Source organism: Camellia sinensis, chromosome 4, assembly GCF_055761805.1.
Source record: "Camellia sinensis isolate YWXY chromosome 4, ASM5576180v1, whole genome shotgun sequence".
In the NCBI taxonomy this organism is placed as follows: domain Eukaryota; kingdom Viridiplantae; phylum Streptophyta; class Magnoliopsida; order Ericales; family Theaceae; genus Camellia; species Camellia sinensis.
This window is the reverse complement of record NC_138964.1, coordinates 187442368-187459063: the sequence shown is the minus strand read 5'-3', so window position 1 is coordinate 187459063 and position 16696 is coordinate 187442368. Positions and strand designations below refer to the sequence as shown.

General features: G+C 34.6%; 1 protein-coding gene across 4 annotated transcripts; it reads left to right on the top strand.

The window, feature by feature from the left end:
• The first annotated feature begins 3976 nt into the window (after positions 1-3976).
• On the top strand, positions 3977-15271 carry LOC114263308 (phosphatidylinositol/phosphatidylcholine transfer protein SFH12). 4 transcript variants are annotated; one of them, XM_082867149.1, is made up of 16 exons: positions 3983-4267; positions 5057-5208; positions 5595-5674; positions 6034-6289; positions 6793-6892; positions 7001-7267; positions 7440-7517; positions 7632-7733; positions 7818-7867; positions 8040-8139; positions 8222-8317; positions 8501-8593; positions 9193-9310; positions 13351-13751; positions 14877-14948; positions 15056-15271. In XM_082867149.1, the coding sequence occupies exons 3-16, from the start codon at positions 5662-5664 to the stop codon at positions 15065-15067; spliced, it is 1758 nt and encodes a 585-aa protein (XP_082723275.1). In that variant the 5' UTR covers positions 3983-4267; positions 5057-5208; positions 5595-5661; the 3' UTR covers positions 15068-15271. The 4 variants fall into 4 exon arrangements, with proteins under 4 accessions (XP_028059609.2, XP_028059608.2, XP_082723275.1 ...); XM_082867148.1 differs by having other exon boundaries at positions 15044-15271; XM_028203808.2 differs by lacking the exon at positions 5595-5674 and having other exon boundaries at positions 3977-4267.
• The last annotated feature ends 1425 nt before the right edge of the window (positions 15272-16696 follow it).

The window sequence follows — 16696 nt, the reverse complement described above, 5'->3', positions numbered from 1 at the left end:
AAGAACAGTGGCAAAAGTACAGGGAAGTGGTGAAACAGTGCGTGTGTTCAAGATATGGGCAAGGGCAAAATCATGGAAAAAACACATTCAGATGTATGATTCACAAATTAAAAGTTTGAACAAATGCAGTAATGACAACAAGTAATTGAAAGCATCAAAGAATTGAAAACGAAAGGAACAGTAAACTCACCGAAGAAAAGAAGCCGGTGTAAGGATCGCCAAAGTCAGACAATGGCTACAGAAGTAACAGAACGGCGGAAACTTCACTAGAAGGAGGAATGAAGGCAGTTGCAGAGCTTGAGGTCTGGAACAATGGCGTATTCAAGTGTTAGAGAGAGAAAAAACAAAGGAATCGAATGCAAAAGTGAAGAAATGAAAGAAGAGGGAAAAGTTTTTGTTAAAACTTGAAAAGGCGGCGAAATCAAATTAATGCACCTAGAGCACGCAGACAAGACGATTTTCTAGCGCGTCACAAGCACGATCCAATAAGGATAAAACGCGTGAATGAAACAGTTGAAAAGAGATGTTTGACAGCTCATACGCATAAAGGAGTTCATTGGAATTCTTGATCTTTAAAAAGACATGTCGACCTACGATGATGATCTCGGATTAAACAGATGTACTAGCATGAGGTACTGATATAAGTTCTATCACCTCAGAATACCGAGGTAATAGAGCCTAGGGGACAGTTGTGGGGATATATTTTCTAAGTATCAACACGTGGCTAAGGTGACGCCGACATGTCAGCCGAGGTGCCACGCGTTATGGACATGACGCCAAGGTTATCTCGGCGAGGCCGAAGTTACCTCCGAAGATATCGGAATCCGAGATAAGCGGATAAAGCACAAGAGTCCTAGAAAATGATGAAGACTACAGTTGGGAAATGATAAGACTCTTAGGGAGTTTATCCCAATCCTACTAGGAGTCCAAGATTGATGGTAATCCTAAGTCCATTAGAGCTAGACTCCTGTTGGGACAAGGATTGAGTTAGCTATAAAAGAGAGGCACTCCCGTGGGTCTAAAGTACGCAATTTATATTCTGAATAGTGTGATTAGCACTATTGATTATCTTTGAGAGATATACTGACTTGATCGTCGGAGTGCCTCGGGTGGACGAACCACCGCCGGAATCTTCTCTTTCTGTTACAGGTTAGCCAGGTGTCATCTATTCTGCCAGTGTTCTCCAGCTGAATACTGAGTTCGGCAGTGTGATCGGAAAATCACACACACAATTTTATTTTTATTATTTTTTAATAATTATTTCTAAATAAAGAATAAGTCATGAACATTGAAATAAACATTTTCCTAATTCTTCTTTTTAAAGGGTCCTCTACTATTATTTTAATGTTATAATCTTATTGTGATTTGTATTAAGTTTGGGAAGAAAAAGTTCAAGATTTTTTAGTTAAAATAGTCATAGAAAAACAAAATATATTAAATAGTCAATAAGATAAAATGTCACATTCAAATCATAATTATTACATTTTTTTCTCTCACAAAAATCAAAAAAATTATAAAAAATCTATCACAAATGAACCTTTTTAGCCTTAAGCCAAAAAAGTTAAAAAGTCAAAAAACCAACTCACATCCCAAGTGAATCCTTAAGTTTAAAATTGAAGCAATAACGTGACAACAAATTTTTATAAAATTAGATTTTCTAAAAACATCATGGGCCTTTTAAACTATAAATTTGAACCGATAAACTTCTACAAAAATAAAAAAATAAAATCATAGCAGAGGATCATAATTCATCGGCCAAGTTCAATCGCCTCCATTATCTAGCCACACAGATAAAGATATGGCAATTTTATTATTATTCTTTTTTATAAGAATGAACGAGACTTAATATACGATAAGTTATCTAATAAAATATATTGGAGTACAAGATAGATTTCAAAAATGATATCCATCAAGAGGATACAAATCTCCACATAGGGAGAAAAATAAACTTCCACACAGAGATAAGAAAACTTCTATAAGATGAGAAAACCGTTGTACAGAGAAGTATTATTATAAAAAATTAAAAATCAAAATAATCACCACCAAACAAACGAACAAATACCAATCACCTTCATAATCCGTTCATTATCGCAATTGATAACTTTGATACCTCAACTTATTTAAGTTATATTTATATAATAAATTGCATATAAAAGTTATGCCAAATAATTCAATACATAATAAAATAAAAATATATATAAATAACTCAAATAAATTACAATAAATAATCTCACGTTGAGTTTGGTAGGCACATGAATTGAATGGACAAGACATTAACTCAATTCTTCTAGAAATTATAAATTAATGGCTTAAAATGCCAAACCAAAACAAAACGTTAAAACAAACTGATAACCAAATCGGGAGTTTGGTTCTCGTTTGACATTTAGTTCAGAAAATAATATTTTGTTTGGTTTTAAATTTTTTTAATTTTTCGTGTTGTGTTATTTTTAGTAATTTTTTAAATTATATTTTCGTGATTTTTTTTTAGATACACTTAATATAAATATAAATATATTTAAAATATAAAATATTTGTAAATTTAAAAAAAACAACAAATACCAAAAAATATTAAAATATATTATTTTTTGTATTTAGTGAATTTAAAGATTTTGTTCACAAATATTGTACTTTTTAAGCCTCTAGAAAGTAAAAGATTTTGATTAAAATATTTAAAAAATTCACTAAAATAAAAAAAAAATATGGGTTGAAAACTTGAAAATTACATTTTTGAAAAATCCAAAATCAAATAGAGTTTTGTCTTTAGTGATTTGTTTTTTCAAATTTGTATCAAATTTTTTTATTTTCTCAGTCTGTCTATTGTAGAATAATATATAATAAATAATAAAAAAAATTTATGTGCGGGTTTCAATAAATGGACTTATTATCTAATAAGTCCTGTGACAATTAGAGAAATTTTTCATCAAACACTGATAAAAAAAAGTCAAGAATTGTTAGTTTTCATCAATTGTTTGAAAATTCGTTACAAAAAACCTTACTAATTATAAGTTTTAGTGACAATTTAAAAAAATTCATACAAAATGTTATTAATTGTCAATTTTAGCGATATGTTCAAAAATCATCGCAAAATCTTTTTAATGACGATTTTCAGAGGACCAACTTTTAGCGATGAATTGATAAGTTTTAATCAGAATTAAGTCAAACTATTAGGAACTACTAGTAATTTACTCAAAAAAAAATCACTAAAATAAAATATATATATATATATATATAAGCCATTTATTTTTTATTTTTTATTTTTTATTTTTTTATTTTTAATTGAATTTTTTTTCAATTTTTTATTTATTTTTTTATCTTTTAATTTATCTAGTTGAGTTTGAAAAGTATAAAAGTTTTTGAAAAGTTTTAAAATTGACAAAAAAATTTACTGAAAATAGTTAAATTTCAAATCACTTTTAAAATTTTTGGGTAATCGCCAAAAACCAAACCATGGTCTGATTTGAGGTAGGTAACAAAATCCAGTTGTCCAAACCACATTAGATTAATGGATAATTACGTACAGGTCCTCTCATAAGGATTTGTCTCATTAGTTCTTTTAGTGATGCTTTTCTAACTAGGTGGTTAAAAAATAATAATTAATAGTGTTTTTCTGTAGTAAAATTTTCAACTATTGCTAAAAAAATTAATAATTAGTGATATTTTTTATGAAAGCACTGCTAAAAAAAATAAAAAATAAAACTTTGCAGTAACAATTAAAAGTAAACAAGACTTTTTAATGTACCAAAAATTCAAGAAAACTTATATTACACTTTTCATCTTGGTAGGACTTTTCAGTGGCTTCTCCAAAATGAAATTTAATCATTCATTGCAATAGTTTGAACGGGTTTGGATTTCCCGCCCAAGAGCTCATTGCCAGAATAAAATAGGCCCGTAAGGTTTTGGACTTGTAGCCCAAGAACTCCACGCTACGAAACGAGTGTACCCGAATAAAAAGCGCCGCTACGTACTAGATCATTTTGCCGCGAGATGAGAGAGAGAAAGGAAATTCGGTTGAACGTTAAGGATCTGTTTGGATTTGAATTGAATGGAGTGGGCTTGCATTTCGGCTCCCAACTCCTCTCTCTCTCTCTCTCTCTCTCTCTCTCTCTTTCTCTAGAAATGGCAATGGAGGAGAAGGAGAAGAGACTCCGTCTGTTTCTCTCTCTTCGCGGTCGTCTCCTCCGATTTCTCAGCTCTCCCCCATCTCCACACCCTTGTTTCTTCATTTATATTTCTCTCTCTCCCTGTCCTCCCAACATTTTGTCCAGAGGTACTCTCTCTCTCTCTCTCTCTCTCACACACACACACACACACAATTCGTAGATTTCATCGTAATTATATGATTATAATCCAATTGTTCATATCATGAATTCATTTCTTGAATCGAATCATTTTCATCTTCAAGTAACTAATTCAGAAACTGTGAATTCATAGATGCGTTTAAGAGGACATCATTTGAATGTCGCAATTTCAGGGAACCCCTATCATATGCACCTTCTTACGCATTTATCTTATATGCATTTTTGTGCCAATATTATGTAATTTTATGCTAGAATTACTACAATTTGTGCTTAAATGAAGATATACATTTTGCGTTAATATTACAGTTTTTGTGGTTAAAAAATGTTAGGGAAAAAAAAAAATGTGTAACATTATTGCAACCGCAAAAATATGTAACTTAATTTTTGAACCACAAGCACAAAATTGCATAACCTGAAAAATGCATAATAAGGTGCATATACTGAAGGGATTTCCTTTTTTGTTTCGAAGTAATAAACGTGTTTTATTTCAGATTTATAGATTTTGGAGTTGTGATATTTTTACAACTAAAAACATCTAATTATCTGATTTGTAAAAATCAAATTCTGAAGTGACCCAGTTTGCATTTTCTAGTATGACCAAACAAGGCCTCATTGAATGTGTTGTTAGGGTTTCTGGTTGCAATTTTGGACTGAGGTCTTGTTATGTAGAGGTTGGAGTGTTTAGTTTGGATGGTGAGATTATTGAAGACTATGTATTTTTGGCACTCACTTTCTTCTAATAATGGTGGGATGTGCAGGCATTTAATAGCTGCTTTGGAACTGAGCCGGCTGGCATCGTGATATCAGTGCTCGATTTTTCTGCTCTTCTGATCTGTTTTCTGATTCATTTTGCTTGTAAATAACTATCACCTAATCGACATCATGTCTGGACCTCTAGTTGCCAAATCAGGTACATATTTGAAATTTCATCTTGCAGTCTTCCTATTTGCTTGAGTTTTTAAGCTTATAAATACATATACATACATGTACTAGCTTCGGGTGCACACGCAATGCATGCGCAAATATATGTAGTTGAGGAATAAAGTAGATGAATAGTTGAGTTTTTAAGGATCTGAATCAATTTTTTCACATGGGGAAATATGAAATTCAGACTCATGTGACAGGCCAAGGCCCTGAAAAGGTCATTAACGAAATAAAGATAGAATGGATCCTATAATGAATTCAATTCCCGATTTCCATTCCGTCATTACAATTTTAAAACTACTGTGGCCATTTTTGGAAAAGCAAAATATGTGACATTTACAACAAGTCTGTGTTGGCTTTATATTAATACAGATATATATGGAGATTTTTTATTGGACATCTTGAGATTATGTCATATGAAGTACCTTGTATATGAAGAATGAATCACAAAGGTAAGGTCTGTAAAGTTTTAATTCCCTGTACTACTATAGCAATATTTCTGCTGGAACAGAATTCTAGTCATTGCTTATTATTTGTCAACCACTCTGTGTTCATCAGTCTGGAAAAGAAATATGTTGCCAAAGCACGTGGGATAATTTTTTGTGCTTGCCGGTTATTCTTGTTAATGTTGAATTAGTCATCTAGTTTGATGAAGCTCCTTGGTTTTCATTGTCTTATTACATGCATAGGCCACCAAATACAAGTAGCAATGGCAATTTTGGGGATTTTATATTATTTTATTTTTTAAAGGTTTTTGTTTGATAGCTTGTGTTGTGTTTGAGGCCTAGTTCTTTCAATCTTTTTCTAACAGCTCTTGAAATTGAGAACTCTGAGGACGAGAGGAAGACTAGAATTGGTTCTTTGAAGAAAGCAGCTATAAGTGCCTCCATGAAGTTCAGAGATTCCTTGACGAGAAAGGGCAGAAGAAGTAGTAGCAGAGTCATGTCTGTTGAAATCGAGGATGTGCATGATGCCGAGGAGATACAGGCTGTGGATGCGTTCCGTCAAGCACTTGTATTGGAGGAATTACTACCCTCAAGGCACGATGATTATCATATGATGCTCAGGTCGCTTTCGTTTCTTATTCCTATTTTCATTGTGAATGTATGGTTTTTAAATTTAATACTTAGCGTATTTTTACTGCAAATATGTAATGAGGCTCTTTTTGGCAACACTGCTTGAGAGAAAATGGAGAACCTAGAGTATTCATCTAATAGGTAGATACTTAAATGTGTGTATACACTTTTGTCACTTAAAAAAATAAACACACACTTTTGTCGACTAAGAAACTTCCTATTAATCTATACCGGTTGTTATCAGACTCAACAAGTTGTCAAAACTAATGGCTACTCTAGCTTTCTGTTAGGTTTGTCACTCATGAAACTATGTTTGGACATATTGATTTTGAATACCTCAGTTTCTCCTTTGGCAGTAAGTCAGTAGCATGTTGTTGTAGGATGGTTTGCATGCAGCTGGTTTTGTGATGGAGTATTTTAATCAAACTGCAAGCAAATTTTTTCATATATGGCATCTAATTACCTCCCTTGTTAACTTATTTTTGAGTACACAGATTCTTGAAGGCCAGGAAATTTGATATTGAGAAAGCAAAGCAAATGTGGGCCGATATGCTTCAGTGGAGGAAGGAATTTGGTGCTGACACAATCACAGAGGTATTCATTGGAGATATTGGTGGATGATGATTTAAAATTCTATTTTAGAATTTGCCAGCAGGATGACTCTATTGAATTTTATTTTTCTCTGTTCTATTTCCTGCAAAGGATTTTGATTTCAAGGAAATCAATGAAGTCATGGAACATTATCCCCAAGGACATCACGGAGTTGACAAGGATGGTCGACCCGTCTACATTGAGAGGCTGGGCAAAGTTGATGCTACCAAGCTGTTGCAAGCAACAACCATGGACCGCTATGTAAAATACCATGTGCAGGAGTTTGAGAGGACCTTTAATGTCAAGTTCGCAGCTTGCTCAATTGCAGGAAAGAAGCACATTGATCAAAGTACAACCATCCTGGATGTGCAAGGAGTGGTAATTGAGAATATTAACGAAAAATTGTTTCTTAAAGATCATACATTCTTATGAGTTACATACTGCAGACATTGTAAAGCTACTACAGAGTTTTTTTGAAAATATATAAATTCATCTGGGAAAGATAATTGACAATAATGTTTTATTACGATTACTTCAATTGTTGCTACAGGGACTTAAAAACTTTAACAAATCTGCAAGGGAGCTTATACAGCGCTTTCAAAAGATTGATGGTGACAATTATCCCGAGGTAATTATATCTTTGTCCTTATGTGTTAAGTAAATGCTAGCTTCATGATTTGTTCTCGGTAGTAGAGTTTAAACGTATTTTTTACGTACCTCCAAATTGTTGTTTACACTGTAGACTCTGAATCGCATGTTCATCATCAATGCGGGTTCTGGATTCAGATTGTTGTGGAACACTGTTAAGACTTTCCTTGACCCTAAGACCACAGAGAAGATCCATGTAAGTATTTGGCTTGCACAGTTAGACTGCTATTTTTTTTTATTAAGGACTTAAAATTAATATGTGAGTGGTGTTATTCACTAGGTTCTTGGTAACAAGTACCAGAGCAAGTTGCTTGAAATAATTGAGGCTAGGTAATTTCCTTGAAGGTTGATTTAAAATTGACCTCCTCTCTCTCTCTCTCTCTCTCTCTCTCTCTCTCTCGTCTTGGTTTCATATCTTACACTACAATTCTATGTATTTGTGAAATTCTCTGTTAAGTTGTATATGGAGCCTATCCATTCGCCTTTTTCCTTGGCTTTGCAGCGAATTGCCAGAATTTATGGGAGGTACCTGTACTTGTGCTGATCAAGGAGGATGTATGCGTTCTGATAAGGGACCATGGAAGGATGCTGAAATAATGAAGGTGCTCTGAGTTTGTATGTAGCTCATTTCGTCTAGCAGTCTTATGGTGAGTAAAGTCATTTAGTTCATCATTTGTCTTACAGAGGGTGCACAATGGTGAAGCTAAGTGCACAAAGAGATCCAATTGTCAAGGTACTAGTGAAAAGACAATTTCTGAGGATGAGATGGTATGCATAAAGGTACTGAAAAGTCTTTGAAGAAATATGTGTTGTAGTTTTTTATATGTCCTTCCGTTGGTTGAATTTTTATTGCTTTGTTCCCCCTTTCTTCTTTAGTATGCTTGTTACTGTTTTCTTGGTGGTAAGAGTGTTTCGTATCATTAGTGTAGTACTTACCCCAGTGTTTCTATGTAATTAAATCAGGGATGTGACTCTTCCAATGTGGAGGGAGCTCCAGTTGCAGATGGGGTGCCTTCTCTCTCTTCAAACCGTCCAGTTGCTCCTGTTCGTAAAGATGTAAGCATTTGAATTTCTTGTGCTATTCAGCAACAAAACTAGAAACAATTTATGTATGATCTAGTTAGCAACGAAAAGGTCACAACGTACAAGTTGGAAGCTTTCTGCTGCAATATACCTAGATGACTTAAACCAATTTCAAAAGTGATAAATTCATTACTGAGACCATGGTGAGTCAAAATTGATTGATGGATAACCAATTCCTGTAAAAAAAATTATAGGTAAAAATTTCAGCATCTGTTCACGAATTAAAAGATAGTTACAGTTTCATGTGTTCAGAATATGTCATTCAGCTAAGCATGTCCCTTACTAGTGAACATTATTGTTTTTATTGGTGCTTTAATGTTGTGGAACATATGGATTGAGATCAATTCTCTTTTGTCATTGTGTTTTATGTGCCACAGACTCACATAAGCATTCACACCATATATGGATTGCAAATTCATTAAGTGGTCAAGCTGCAGTACAAAGCTCAAGTTTCTTTGTATTTGCTATGGATAATCTTTGTCATTTTAGATTCTTCTTTTTGCTAATTGATCATCATAACTTATATTATAACACATCCTTTCTCCACATGTCATTTGGGGAAAAAATGGCAGGTTTATTCGACCAAAATTAACCAGAAGCCATTTGATTATCAAGGCTTTGCGCCAATGGTTGATAAGACAATGAATTGGCAAAAAGTGGTCGAACATGAGAGATTTGCCCTCGCAAAAGGTATGTTGGTGCTTATTCAATTACATGCATATGCATTTTTTCACTTTTAAACTTCCCTAGTGCGATTTTAAAAATTTCAGATAAAGTAACTGCATAAATTTATGGAAATAACCATTAGGTCTAGCTAATTTTTCCTTGTGTAATTTTCATTTGCAAGTCAAAAGTCGATAAATGGACTCAAATGTGCTAGATTGGACAGTGTAATGGTTTTTGAATTTTTGTTTTTTGTTTTTTCTTTTTAAAATGTAGTTGCTTATATGCATGGTTCTCTATCTAGAATAGTTATTTATAAAGTTGTGGACCCCGTTTTACATCTACTTAGGCAATACTCATGCAACAAGGTTGAATGGAATGATGGATAAACTAAACATGTCAAACACATTAGCCAGGAAATGAAAAATTAAGCATCAGTGGAAATGGCATGACATATTTTTAGTCCTGATTAAGAAATGATGTCATCACATGGACACTCAAGCATATACAACATTACAACCTCGTACATGTGTGCTGTTGAGGAAGAGATTTGACCTGCTTGTTGCCTTAAATGTTTGGACCGTGTGTACTATAAATCAAATACTCCCTCCTTCCCAAAACAATAGTCCCTTTTGGGAAATCTAACTTTTTTTGATAGTACAATTATTGTACTTTAAAAATATTAATTTTTCAAAATTACACTTTGATAGTAGCCGACAGCCAACATGTAAAAAAGCCGCTCGGATCCCTTATGACAATGAATCCTACTTTGAATCGTTTAAATGCTAGGTTGTTCCCCTCAAGTGACGTGTTGCGCCTGCCTCCAGGTCTTTTGAAAAGTAAGCAAGGGGCGCCGCATCGATGCCTAGGTGCAGTGAAAAATGGGCAAAGATTCTCACGTTTTTTTGGGCGAGCGCGGGTAAAGAAGCTAGTCTAAGACTATAGGTTTAGGGTAACCACTTGGAACATAGGAACCTTAACTGGTAAGATGATAGAATTGGCAGATGTTATGATTAGGAGGAGAGTTAATATAGCTTGCGTACAAGAAACTAAGTGGATGGGTGAGAAAGTTAGGGAAATTGAGAATACCGGTTTTAAACTGTATTATAGTGGTAAGGATAGACGCAGGAATGTGATAGGAATTATAATTGCCAAGGGTCTTGTGAAGAGTATAGTGGTGGTCACTAGGAAAGGAGATAAGATTATATTAGTTAAACTAGTTATTGGAGGGAATATAGTGAACGTTATTAACGCATACGCCCCTTAAGTAGGATTAGATGATCAGACTAAGAGGGATTTTTGGGAGCAAATGGATAAGATCTTACAGGAGATATTCGTAGGAAAGAACCTGGTTATGAGTGGAGATTTCAATGGCCATGTAGGCATAGATAAACTAGGCTATAAAAGGGTACATGATGGATACGATTCTGGTGACAGAAATGAGGCTGAAGAGAGTATCTTAAATTTTGCGTTGGCTTTTGACCTGGTGGTGGCCAATACTATCACCAATACTATGTATAAGAAGAGGGAGGAACGTTTGATAACCTTTAAAAGTGGATTAGTTAAGAGCCAAATAATTACTTCTTAGTGAGAAAAGTAGACCGCTTAAAATGCAATGATTGTAAAGTGATTCCTGGAGAGAGCCTGGCCTCTCAACATAGGATTTTGGTACTAGATTTATATTTTAGAGGACAATACCAAGTTAGGAAGGATAGTGGGCGTTGTAGGACGAGATGGTGGGTCCTAAAAAGGGATAAACTAGAAATATTTAAGAATCGAATGGATAAGGAAGGTATTTGAGACTTGGAAGATGATGCTAACATTATGTGGAACTCGATGGCCAATTGTATGAGGAGAATCTCAAGGGAAGTGCTTGGAGAGTAGAAAGGAATGGGACCCAGCTCTAGGGAAACTTGGTGGTGGAGGGAAGAAGTTCAAGCGGTAGTTAAAGCAAAAAAAGAATGCTTTAAAAAGTAGCAAAATGATAGAATTGAGGAAAATCTTAAGAGCTATAGATTGGCTAATAAGGAGGTTAAGAAAGTAGTGAGAGAGGCTATGTTGAAAGCTTATGATGACCTATACACTAGACTAGATAGTAAGGAGGGAGAGAAGAGAGTATACAAACTTACTAAGATACGGGAGAGGAAAACAATAGATTTTAATAAAGTTAAGTGCATCAAGAGTGAAGGGTCTAAGGTATTGGTGAATAATGAAGAGATTAAGGAAAGATGGAAAAATTATTTTGAGAAACTATTAAATGAGGAACATGTAGGTACGGCAATAAGGGAAGAAATAGCCAGTAATACGATAAACGAAAACTATAGGTTCTATCGCAGGATTAGGAAATTTGAAGTGGAGATTGCACTTAAGAAGATGAAATCAAATAAAGTTTTAGGACCCGATGATATTCCTATTGAAGCTTAGAAGTGTTTGGTTAAAAAAGGAGTTGCTTGGTTGACTAGGTTATTTAGCAAAATTTTGTTGACCAGGAACATGTCAGATGAGTGGAAGAAGAGTATTTTAGTGCCAATCTATAAGAATAAATGTGATGTCCAGAATTGCAACAACTATAAAGGAATCAAGCTAATGTGTCATATAATGAAAGTGTGGGTGAGGGTGATAGAACGCCGATTGCGAGATATAACAGAGGTGCTAGAGAATTAATTTGAGTTTATGCTTAGTAAGGCAACAATGGAAGCGATCTATCTTTTGAGGAGAGTAATAGAAAAGTATAAAGCAAATAAAAGAGACAGTCATATGGTGTTTATCGACCTTGAGAAAGCATATGATAGAGTATCCCGGGATATAATATGGTGGGTGTTAGAGAAGAAAGGAGTGACAAAAGGTTACATTGATGTGATTAGGGAGATGTATGAAGGGGCGGTGACCACTATTAGATCACCAGCTAGAGAGACAAATGAATTTCCTATCACTGTAAGGTTGCACCAAGGATTTACCTTAAATCTTTATATTTTTTCTTTAGTTATGAATGAGTTGACGAAAAATATTCAGGATGACGTGCCATGGTGTATACTTTTTGCAGACGATATTGTGCTAGTAGATGAGATTAGAGAAGGAGTTAACACAAAGTTGGAAATTTGAAGAAAAGCTCTTGAATCTAAAGGATTTCGGATAAGCAGAACTAAGACAGAGTACATGGAGTGTAAATTTAGTAACAATAACAATAACAATGAAAGCAAAGTAGAAGTGGACATTGAGAACCAAGAACTGCCTAAGAGTGAATATTTTCGTTATTTAGGGTCGATTATCACAACAGTGGGGGAGATTGATGCAGATGTGGCCCATAGAATTAAGGCGGGATGGTGTAAGTAGAGAAGTGCGTCTGGGGTGTTGTGCGATAAACGAATACCCATTATACTAAAAGTAAGTTATATAGAACGGCTATTAGACCAGCAATGTTGTATGGGATGGAGTGTTAGGCAACCAAGAAGCAACATGTAGATAAGATGAGCATGGTTGAGATGAGGATGCTAAGGTGAATGTGTGGTAAAACTAGACAAAACAGAATTAGGAATGAGTGTATTCGGGAATGGGTAGAAATAGCACCGATAAAAGATAAGTTGAGAGAGAATCGATTGAGATGATTTAGTCATATTCAACGAAAACCAACAGAGGCAGTAGTGAAGAGATGCGATTCTTTAACGGTAGATGGAAGTGTTTAGGGGACGGGATAGGTTTAGGTTAACATTGGCTAGCGTTGTAAATAGAGATATGAATCTACTTAATTTAACTAATGAAATGGCCTTTAATAGGGCCGCGTGGAGAAGAAGGATTCATGTAGCCGACTCCATTTGATGGGACTTAAGGCTTGGTTTGGTTTGGTTTGATTTGGTTTGGTTATCAATCGTATAATTGTACTTTTTGTGTTAATGAATTTAAAAGAAGGGTAAAATAGGAAATTTATATTATTTTAGTCCTTGATTTTTTAAAAGGGACTAATATTTTGGAATAATAAAAAATGGAATAAGGGACTAATATTTTGGGACGGAGGGAGTAGAAGACTTTCTAAATCAAATAATTGATATTGACTTTTCTTTACATAACAGGGGCAGATTGTTACACCATGCGTGATGCTTCCAAGAATCCCGACGGGTTCAGCAACCAGATCTTCACAGGTGTCATGGCCGTTGTCATGGGCGTTGTCACGATGATCAGAGTGACACGGAACATGCCGAAGAAGCTCACTGATGCCTCTCTCCTTTCCAACTCCTTGCGCTATGATGACAACACAATGATGAAAGGCCAAGAACATCCACGAAAGTTACCAGCACCTGCCATCTCCAGTGCAGAGTTCTTGTCTGTCATGAGACGCATGTCTGAATTGGAAGAGAAAGTGACAGTTCTTAGCATGACACCTGCAGCCATCCCTGCTGAGAAAGAGGAAATGCTGAATGCTGCCATAAGCAAGGTCGACACCTTGGAGCAGGAGCTTATGGCAACCAAGAAGGTACCCCCTAGTTTTCATTAATTTATTTCTTTATTTTATGATTGAAAGAGAGCACTGAGAACAGCCCACATATGATTCCCCTGGTGACTAATCTTTACACTGCTTACTTTTATCTGCGCTCTGCAGAAATACCTCCTAATATAGTTGTAACTTTTTTGCTTAGGCTTTAAAAGAGGTGCTGAAATGGATGTAATGACGTCCTTAATTTCAACCGTTGGGGTTCGCCCGTGTGTCTCACTAGGAGCTCATGGGTTCTACTTAATTCGGTTTGTTTGATTCCCATGGACAAAAACTATGCAACAGTAAACACAGTACATATATTGTTATTTGGTTTTACTCATTTTGCATTTTACCTCGATACCATTTCTAACACCATAAAAATTTACTGAAATAGTGTCAAACCACCCTATTTTAAGAGTTGGCATGGAAAAAAATATAGTTCAAGTCAAAGTCAAATTCCCAAGGAAAAATGACAATTTTTCGCTTTTCTTCATCTTTCCCATTTCAAATCCCCAACTCCCTCCACTGCCACCACTCCTGGCCACTTCCTGCCACCCTCACTGTTCTCCCCCTCCACCCTGCCGCCTCCTCTGACCTCTCCAACCCTAGTTGTTGCCTCTTCTGATTGGCACTAAGATCATCAACCATTCTGGTTTTCTCTCTACTTATCTGTGCACAGAAAAGAAGACTCGCAACTATTTTAGATTTTTTGGTTTCAAATCATTGAAAACACCAATTTCTTTTAGATTTGCTTGATTCTTATACAGTGGATGAAAGTGACAGATACACATATATGTGTGCAAAAATCTATTACGAATAGGTATATATGTATATATGGGTGATTGATTCTGGTGGTGTGGTGGGTTGAATATGGCGACACATTGGAGAGGGAGGAAGACAATGTTACCATTTTAAATTTTCCGTTAAGAGTGCTAACTGTGCACTTTAGTCCCAAACCATGTGAGTCTGAATTGTATAATTTTAAATGACAAGGGGTTAAAATGCTTTGTGGTCAAACTACAAGGGGATAAAGAAGATTCTGCCCAATTATTTATGCTTATCCTTGCACAGACGTTAGTGAACAGAGTTTTTTTATACTTTTACTGACGGGTATCGTTTATGTAGTCTCTGGAGGATGCCCTGGTTCGACAAGAAGAGCTCCTAGCTTACATCGAGAAGAAGAAGAAGAAGAAGTTGGTAAGCTTCTATGACCATATAAGATTTTTCGCTCTGTTTTTTGGTTCATTATTAGTACTTGCTTGTCTCTGATTCTCTTTTCTTTTGTGTAACGGATTGAATTGCAGTTTAGCTGGTAAAGACAGAAATGCCTGACGCCGATGGATGCTCTTGGAGCTGGTGGGTTGTAGATGTTTTGTTCTCCAAAGCCACTCAAATGCATTCTTATTACTTGATGTATAATTTACAAAATAATCAGCCCAAAGTTTTTGCTCCAATTCAAATTCTTCCACACTCGTATATTTATAACTTAAATAAAACTCGGCGGCTCTCATCAGTATACATGAAATGCTATCAATCAATCAACTTCCATTGCCCTGATATTGTTTTCACGCAACAGGAGACTCGAACCTGAGCCCATTTCTTATGGGGTGTAGCCTGAGATTGTGTTTGGTTCTTGAGAAAATATAAGGAAAGGGAATGTGAATGAAATTTATCTAATATTTACGTTCACATTTCTTTTTCTTTTCTTTATCCTCAACATTTTTTTCAAATTTAAGGTTCAAAGACAGGCTAGGGGTACCAAAAGTGGTTTATTTAAAAAGTTGATATGGTAAAAATCAAGAAGTTTTAGGAAATTTCAAGTTACGTTATATTAATGTTAATAGGAAAATTAAGTTAAATAAAAGTGTTTGTCGGTGCTCCATTAGTTCGAACCCTAAAGGTGTCGTCAAGTGATGTTGGTTGGAATGTTATTAATCGGATCAAATGTTGGGTGTGTATGTTCAATTTGTTCATTTGCAGCCTAGCAAAATTAACAAAAACAAAGTATATAGATTGATAAACAAAAATTTGTAAGCCCAGGTAGCAATGTGGCTGCACTTTAGTGGTAAGAACTCCGTGTTGTGGCCGCAAAGACGTGGGCTCGGTTCGCCGCAGCCACAGTTGAAGAAACATTTTAATTTGTTCCTTAATTGTGATGATTAAATTTGCAAAATAAGTAATATGTTTTTTAATTGTCAATTATTGTTATTATTTTTTTTTTTCTTTTGCTCTCCCTTAGATATGTAAATTTTAGTTAATTACAAATCATGGTGTTATAAAAGTCTTATTATTTCGTTTGAATTATTATTTTACCCCTAAACTATATTTAAAATATCAATTAGACTACTATATTTTATTTTATTTAAGGATTTAATTAAAATTTTGGGATAGTTTTAGAGGATAAAATAAAATTTTAAATGAAATTTAAGTTTTATATCAGTAACTTCTGTTTGATTAAAGATGGTAATTGACAATAAAAAAAAAAAATGAGATTTTTTAGGATTCCTAGTATTAAGATTTTATAACATAAAGAATATTCAATATTTTCATAATGTCTAAGGTCCCTCAAATCGATGCAGAAAAATTCGATCCAAATTGGCTTCCCAGAGAAATTCTCTCCAAACTAGAAATATTCTCTCCAAACCAGAGAAAATCGCCTCATTATGTGCAGAGAATTACTCTGAGTTCAAACCAGAGAAAATTGAAATTTCTCCGAATTCAAACCAGAGAAAATTGAAGATTACGTTTGGTAGAGTTTTAGAATTATGATTTGATAATAGAGTTATATTTTGAGTTTGTGAGTTTTGAAATTATGATTTGAGTATGAAAAATTTGTTTGGTTATGAGTTTTGAAAAAAGTTTTGAATTGAGTTTGGAATAATTGATGTGACATATGATATTTGATTAAAAAATTTATAACTCATTACCAAACACACAATCCAAAA